At 31.2% G+C, this 8,658-nt stretch overlaps 1 protein-coding gene across 1 annotated transcript; it reads right to left on the reverse strand.

Annotated features, from left to right (window-relative positions):
- Positions 1–2,483: 2,483 nt before the first annotated feature.
- Positions 2,484–8,658, reverse strand: LOC132737049 (obscurin-like). Its single transcript, XM_060724282.1, has 9 exons — positions 8,401–8,658; positions 7,198–7,335; positions 6,031–6,198; positions 5,497–5,766; positions 4,979–5,116; positions 4,420–4,584; positions 3,725–3,994; positions 3,108–3,248; positions 2,484–2,681 (listed from the first exon to the last, which is right to left on the reverse strand). The coding sequence occupies exons 1-9, from the start codon at positions 8,606–8,608 to the stop codon at positions 2,506–2,508; spliced, it is 1,674 nt and encodes a 557-aa protein (XP_060580265.1). The 5' UTR covers positions 8,609–8,658; the 3' UTR covers positions 2,484–2,505.

Below are 8,658 nucleotides of genomic sequence, written 5' to 3' on the forward strand. Positions count from 1 at the left end.
CATTATTATTGTATCAGCATATAAAAAACAGAAACAATGACCAATACATGCATTTGATGTAACAATCAGTGATCAATAACTTTTATAAAATGGCTAGGTGCAAATTGTTTACAAAACAGGTTGATGTCGTATTATCCATGTAAAATGCAGAGAAAAATATGATTATCTAAAGTAATCCATAAATGAAGCAACATAAATTTATCCTCTTGATTTTTTAAACATGTTTAAATGAGGAAAACATTTTTTTATATCTGTCGTAATTTATTCCATACATAACATCTATATGATCATATTTCGTATTTAGAATGAATAAAATGCTTTATGAAAGATTAATAATTGCTGAAAATATAACTATATGAAGGTTAAATGCACAAATAAAGTCGTATCAGTACATTTTAATTACCTATTATTTTGTGTAAATAAAGGTTGGATGTGTTACTATTTTGATTAACAATAAACAAACTACAAGTTTGTTATTAACAATAAATTTTTCCCGCGTTTTAGAGTACAGATACAAAGAGAACGAAATATAAAAATAAATATAACCAGCTTACTGATAAATGAAACATACAAACATGAATATAGTATATATATATATAAATGTGTGTGCTTTATACATTTGTAGTCCCCTGTAATTCTGTATAGAATGGCTATATACATATTCTTATGATATGTGGTATGTTATATTATATTGTACAATGTATATAGATATATATAGACTTTAATAGATAATCAACCTATTAGTACTCATCATCTTATTCTTACATAATAAACAACAAGAACTCATGTCATAGCATATCATACCACATATTAAAACTTTTCAAACATGCTCAATAAAACGAAAGGCAAAACCTTTGTCTCACAAACTTCACAAAAAGAACATGCATGTTTGATAATTTGTATTTAGTGTGAATGTTATTAAAGTAGTTGATAAAATTTGTTATCGGCGTTTGCGGCATTATTATACTTGTCCGAATGTGGCTGTGGTGTAAATTCTTCTCCATTCGGCGCTTCGTCTACAAACGTAAAAGTTATTTTTAAAGCACGTTATTGACACATACACATTTTGAACGCATCGTCAGGTTAAACATTTCACATGTGTCTTCTTCTAACACAAGATATGCGTCTTAACTTCAACCAAATATATCTATATCTAAGATGAAATCATTTTTATAGTCATCGCATTTTTGGAATATTCTTCTTTATCTTCTATACTTACATACAGACAATGGTTGAACAATATATAATCACAAACAATTTATTTTAAGAGCGCTTTTAAGAAATTACAAGATATCATCAACGTTGGGTTGCTTTTTCTATTGTATAAGCATATCAAGTTTCAACCCCTTATTAAAAATTATCAGACATTAATATGCAAATACACCATTTGCGGCAATCGGTACGTTTTTGTATATCAAAAACCCTAAATAATCTGGCATCATGCCTCAAGTTATAACAGTATATTATTTTTTACGGTATTATTCCCAAAACACATTTGAAATTTTTGAGCAAGTTACTTTTTTTTACTTACAGGGACCCAGGCCCTTGAAAAATGCCTGACAACATGAAAAGGGGCAAAATGCATACAAACCCTCCAACAGATCCTATGACATAACCAACATACTCTGCTGTTGTTGTAGCGTGACCTTTTCTTGCAGCTAGAACAAAGAGCTATAACAATTCTAAGCCAACTATCGTAAACAAGATTTTGGCATATTGACCAACCCCTTAACATCTATTCCATCAAAAAGAAAACTGATAAACACATCTTATTGATTGTAAACATTCTAGGTATCTAGAACATGCCTAATTGATTGAAAACATGCTAGGTATCTAGAACATGTGGAATTAATTGAGAAGACTAACATTGCAACAACAGTTTATCCAGAAAATAACGTCAGTGACCACAAACTCTTCATCAAAATTACATTATTTCACCCGTTTCTGAAGCATGTTCTTAATACGATCTTAAACGTGCAGTTGCATTTTTTCATTAATAACATATACTAGCATTTGAAGACAAGCTCCAGGTTTTTTTTCAAACGATGGATCTAGTTTTTTCTACAATTTAACGCACGGCATTTTCATATTCAGAAGGACGAGGACCCATTGATTTTTTATTGTATTTCGGTTACTTAAAGCTTTAAACTTGCTAGTGCAGTGTAATTGACAAGTATAAAAAAAACTGCGCGTGCTCGCGTGAACTTATCCGTTCATGCATGCTTTCTTCTCATTTTAATACAAAATACTGTATGCTGTTTGGGCATGCTACACGTTTCAATATCAGTAACAAGAAGATCATATTATAGAAAATGTTGGAATTTTTTTTTGTATTTAATTTATATTTTACTTACATAATACATTGTACTTATATTACACAAAATGTTTGACAGGTGCAATTCACGTTGTTCAAAAAACAGTTATTAAATTATTTACTTAAAATTGAAAATACACATATGAAACACACATAAATGCATGAATCGTTAAATTTTATATTATAGATAATTAAGATAAAAACTCACCTTGTGTAGTGAATGATACCTCATTAGATTTTTTCGCTTCGCCTTTAGCATTTTTTGCAGTTAAGGTAATTATGTACTGAGATGAACTCTCTAAATGTTCTAACTTAAAATGAGAACTTCCCCCTTTTCCACCTGTTGAGTCCTGTATTTCGCTGACATCTGGATGCGGATTTCAAGACAATTTTATAATTTTTATTAAACGATAATCTTAACTTTGTGTAAGATTCAAAGGGATGTCAATATGCTAATTAATAACAAAATAGTTATGTTTATCTCGATTCAAAACGTGCCAGACACATATTTCGTTTCAACATAGACGCATGCATAATCTATACCATCAAACATCAAATATGTAATAGAAACAAACGTTTATGTTTAGAATAAAATCAGTAGTAGCACTCATATAAAATATTACACATATTTCATTTAAGATTTTAAAAACAAAGCAAAGCTGCAGCAACATTTTACCTTAGTCAAGTACTTTTTTTAAAAAAAACTACCTATGAAATAAGTATAAGTATATGACCATTGCAAATAAATATTAATTAAATTTGACATATTTATATAATGATGAAGCACCCTTACTCTGTAAAGCTTTATTATTAACTGTTCCATGTACTTGAAAGGTTTGTGTACTTCCATAATCGAAACCAGCTTTCCAATGTAGTTCCACAGAATCAGCAGCAACATCCGTATATGACAGGTCAGTAACGCTGTCTGGGGGACCTTGACATTATTCCAACAAAATTCTTAGATATGCGATCTTTCAACATTTACAACATTTATGTCGATACTACCAATGATAAACGAATACATGTACTAAGTTTAAAAAATTAAAGAATCACAAAAAGCACAAAATAGTTTTAAAACTTTCATAGGTTTCGTATATAATGAGATAACTAATTTGTTAAAAGTACAATCTACCTTTGCTATGTGTTTCATATGTGATTTCTTCAGGTACTATTTTTAATAACATTCCTTGAAATATATGAAACACACTATTCGTTAGAATATTTTAAAAACATACGCTTGTGTTATTTAAACAACCTTAAAACTTTAATTGATAATGTCTTAATACTTCTCCCCCGTTTTTAAAACTTTCGTAAAATCGATAGTCAATTTAGAACTTTGATTTAATACCTGATACGAGTACTCTCATTACTAAGACTTTGAAATCTTGTAATGTCAGAAGTATTTCTTACCATCCGCCAAAATCTCGTACAATCTTAAAAATGATCCTACTTCGTTTGAAACATTAAGTAAATATTCTCCAAAATCTTTTACTTCAAAATTCTTCAAATCTACGGCACTACTTTGGTTTGTGTCAACACTGCTGACATCTTTGTTGTTATGAACCCAGGCAAAGCTGGGAGGAGGATGACTAATGACATGAATGTTTAATGTTACAGTGTTTCCTAGGCGTGGTTTAAACGTTGTATTACTCGGATGGTCCGGGTCTGGTTTAGGTTTTCCTAAATGAAAATAAACATCTTAATATAGTAAAATATACATTAATGTTAAACTTTCTTTAGAAATGAAACACGAAGCCGCTCCATGTATATCTTAAGTAAAACACTTCTATAATGGAATGGCGTTCAATGATCGTAACATTTCTTACATTGTAGTAAATATAATGTATGTTCAGGAATCAGGCGCCAAACTCTCTGCATTGATGCATATGAGTTAGTGATTGTGGATAAACGTAAAGTCAATATAGTCAACAGTGTGAACACGAGTCGCACACAAAAATCGAAACAACGTGGCCGAGGTATACGTATAAATGTCTCGTACAACATACCTGTTTAGATTAAACTGAGTGTTTCTTTTATTTTTATTTTTATTTTTGATATATCTAAAACCGATGTTAAAATGGGTGATGTAATTGTTTATGTTTTACCGTATGTTGAAAATTTGACAGATTCCGGATTGTGTTCAGATTCACCACGACTGTTATTTGCTACAACAGTAATATTATACAGTGTATCTTCAAAAAGATCACACAGCTCGCATGTAAAAGGTTCGCCACCTTTTCCCGCTGTTACGTCCTTGCAGTTCATCAGTTCTATAATAGCAATTCATGATTATAAGGAATTTTTTTAATGAATTGAAGATTCATATCACGAATTCAATTCAGGAATTGCCAGCAATGAGTCTTTCTTTTAGCATTTTTGTATTAATTTTCGATATTCAGGGGACCTTCAAAAACTACAACAATAGCAGAAAAATATTTTTTAAATAATTTTTTGTAGTAAAAAAAGGATTCCTGCTGTCAAAATTTATGTTTTTCTTTGGCAAACTTTTAAATTTTTCAATATTTTAATATTTTCTAAAACGATTACTTTAAATGTTACATGCATTTAATATTTGCCGTTAAATTAAAAATGTACAAAAGAATATAACAACAAAGTTTTATTTTAAATAAAACGAGATTTAAACAATTATGGGTGATTTCTTACCTTTGAAATGTCCATCAATATACTCTTTTATAATAAAAGTTTGAGTACTGTTATAATTATATCCAGTTGTGAAATGAATATGAGCACAGGTAAAGTTTATATTTGAAACAAGTACATTAGAAACCGGTTCTGGAGGTCCTGGAAATGAAGACAAATAAAAAACAATAAAAGCATACAGTTAACCATTTATATAATAAAGAATTGTCATTCAGAGATACTTATTGCTAGGTAGATTCTAATGCGCAATGGTAAAAAAGCCTTCATACACTTAAGATTTATTTATTAGCGCAGTTTTATTTTCAGTTTCCCCAACGAAGACGGAATTTAGAAATAATGAAAAATTACTTTGTTACTTTAACAATTTTAATTGACATGTAAAATCTACTCATCTTTATTTTATTGTGTTTTGAATATTCAAACGTGTATATCTCCATCATATATTTTTATGTATACATTGCAATCATGTAAACATTTTTAAACTTTATATTTTTTAGCAAACATTGTTATCAAAATATTACCGTCTGCCAGTACTTCATACTCTACAGCGTACGTTCCATAGATATTGTCCATAGTGAGATTGTATATCCCAAAGTTGTCAACAACGATTGCCTCAAGGTCAACTATGCTGGTATCGTTGTCACCAGTGCTATTTATCAATGTTCCGTTATGTAACCACGTGTAAGAAGGTGGTGGTTTGCCCCGAGAATGAATAATTAGGGACACAGACTCGCCGAGTCGTGGTTTAAAGGTTTTGTTTACAACAAACTTTTGGTCCGGTTCTGGTTTTCCTGTAAAACAATGATAACTCCCCTTCATCTGATGATTCTTCAAATGTTAAAGAAACATTGAAACTACTTAAGTATAAGTCATAATTAGTAAAATATTTAATGCTATTGTATGCAAAATGTTTTAGGTGTTTAACAAAACTCCAACCTTTAACCGCTTTACGCATGTTTTAACAAACCAAATATATATGTATATAAATTTCTACCTTATGTTGACGTGCTTTAAGTATTTCTATTTCATGAGTAGCTTTAATGACATTTTCGTACCATATGTTTCGAAATTGACAAAGCTTGATGGCCCTGTTGAATTCCCCAATCTATTTCCCGATATAACTGTTATATTGTACGATGTTGACTGATTGAGATTCTTGATCGTCACAAAGAACGGCTTCCCACCACTGTCATCTCCTATGTCCGTTACATTCACGTGCAAATCTAAAGTGCAAAGGCAAATTCTGTTATGGTATACTCCAACAAGTGGAATTACTTAAAATCAGTAATGATTTGCTTGTATGTGTTGCCATATTGATATATTGTAAAGGTTTCTCACTGCTTAATCTGGGAAGAATGTATTTGCTTTGAGGGTGAAAATGAAACAATATTGTAAACCTTATCAATAATGTTAAGCAATAGAAAGAGCATCGAAACATGAGGTTATCTGATTTGTACGAGGGGGCGTATCCCCCGAGTATTAATCAGATTACGAGTGTTTGATGTTCTATCTCTTTTGTATCAAAGCCAAACATAAAAACACGTTCCCTGTTGTCATAATATGAAACCCCATAAAAAGGTAAGCAATGAACGAGCATCTGAATATGATATTTCTTTTGCTTTCCCTTTCTCTGTCGTCACAATAAGTAAACCCCAGACAAAATGAGCCAATCAATGGACATGCTCTGGAGTACGGGTAACTAATACCCGCACTCATGTTAACGTACTGTGTGTGTATTTTTTGTTTGTTTGTTTGTTTGGATTTTACGGCACGTCAACACATAACTGGCCATATCGTAACCGAATGCTATAATAGGCTTAAAAATGTTATATTAAAACTTTGTAAATGACAATGAAAATGAGGCCATTAGATCCTAGAATGTGCGTGTATATGTTAACGATTTAACTCGACACATTTTCAACAGAAAGGTCCCAAAACTATGATACAAGAAAGGAATAGCTGTTTGGAAAAATATTCAGCTATAAATGCTGTGCGGAACCCATGCTTTACTTTAGTGTTGTTAAAGTCGCGTGGACATATTCATATATCTCTGAGTTTTTTCCATTCCTCTCCCAGGATCCCGCTTGGACTATGATTATTTTATGATAAGAAATATTTGAAAATGTTCACGTTGTTATATCGGTACAAGTATAAAAATATCATGACATAGCTGTATATTAAGTTGTTTTTTATTTCACATTAGCGTTATGTTTTTACAATACCTTGTAACTGACCGTCCGTTATTCTCATAATGTAGAAGAATTGCTCAGTATTGAAAGCATTGCCAGTGGTAAAATCTATTCTTGCCTCGCTAGTAGTGATACCATTCGCATGTATGTTAGTCACGGGATCTGGTACACCTGAAAATATAAACGAAATGTTCATAGACACTGAAAAGACATCAGGAATATTCAAATGTGAATGCAGAAAGGAATGCGGTCTGAGATTGAAATCCATATCCGTTTCTAATTTGGAAAGCAATAGATGGTATAATACCTGACTGTTAAAGCAACGATTTATTTATTTATCTATTTATCAAATTTTTACAATTTGTCTTGTGTTATCAAAATATTCGGTCGCCCGTAAAAATAAATTGTATTTCGTACTGCGACATTGAGATTGATTTTCCATCAGCTTTTTACAAATGACATAATGCATTATGCTGACAAATAAAGTTTTAAATTGCATTAAACAAGCAAGTTGAATTCATATCCCCTGTCGAATGACATAAGTCATTTGAATGAAACTTCGTATAGCCATTTAAGTATCTGTAAAGGCAATAATGAACGGATGTACAGACGAACAATGTCAAATCTATATCCCTCGGTCTTAGACAAGGATAATATATTGAGCAAAAAGATTTATGTGCAAACCTTCAATAAACAAATAAATAAATCGTAAAGAGAATTTGCGTCGTGAAATCCGAGTTTGCCAGAATTTTTGTTATACCTTATTATGGAACAGGAGCATCTCATAGATTGGAACCCTTTCAAAATCGGAGAGATCATATTCTTTTTACAATCATTTAACAATGAATGTCTGGATAGGAGAATAAAGGCAAACAGACGAACGATTACGCAAAAATGAAACTGATCGTTAGCCGAAAAGTATAGCATCAATTTAAATAATGTACAATTGGATAAAATTATCAATCCATATTAAATAGCCTAGAAAATAAGAAACTAAGAAAAAACAATTAAACAAAGTTCAAGTGTTGTTGACTTTTACTATCCTTAATTCCATAACCTAGCAAATGTAACATAAAAAATTATTTTTCACTGGTGGTTTGATAAGATGCATATGGGTTTTAGACTCTTATGCACGTACCTTTGTGCTTATCGGTTACATTTTACATTATTTCATATTGTACTAACGTCATCACATTTTGGCTTTTATCTAATTGTGAAATAAAAATTGTTTCTCACATGCTACATAAATGTCCTCCGTTCTGGAATCCTCTCCAATACTATTTTCACATGTAAGAATATAGCTATCAGTGTTAGTGCAGTTCATTTTGGCAATATTGATTGTGAAGTTTCCTTCCTTGTCCGCTTGATTGAACCATATCTTGTGATCAGATAACGACGTAAATGTAGTAAGAGGAGCAGGATTGCCCTCAATTCCAACATGCATCTTGTAAGTACCGTTTGGCTGAACTGTTGTTTGAACGACGTCTACAAGTT

Source organism: Ruditapes philippinarum, unplaced genomic scaffold (assembly GCF_026571515.1).
Source record: "Ruditapes philippinarum isolate M1 unplaced genomic scaffold, ASM2657151v2 ctg1475_1_1_1_1, whole genome shotgun sequence".
In the NCBI taxonomy this organism is placed as follows: domain Eukaryota; kingdom Metazoa; phylum Mollusca; class Bivalvia; order Venerida; family Veneridae; genus Ruditapes; species Ruditapes philippinarum.

Bases quoted from the DNA above. Each gene is read 5' to 3' on its own strand.
- LOC132737049 (XM_060724282.1), bottom strand. From the start codon at position 8,608: ATGCATGTTGGAATTGAGGGCAATCCTGCTCCTCTTACTACATTTACG. The intron at 7,336-8,400 runs GTGAGAAACAAT...TTATATTTTCAG, and splicing joins GGAGGACATTTATGTAGCAT to GTGTACCAGATCCCGTGACT. The intron at 6,199-7,197 runs GTATTGTAAAAA...TTTGCACTTTAG, and splicing joins AACGGACGGTCAGTTACAAG to ATTTGCACGTGAATGTAACG.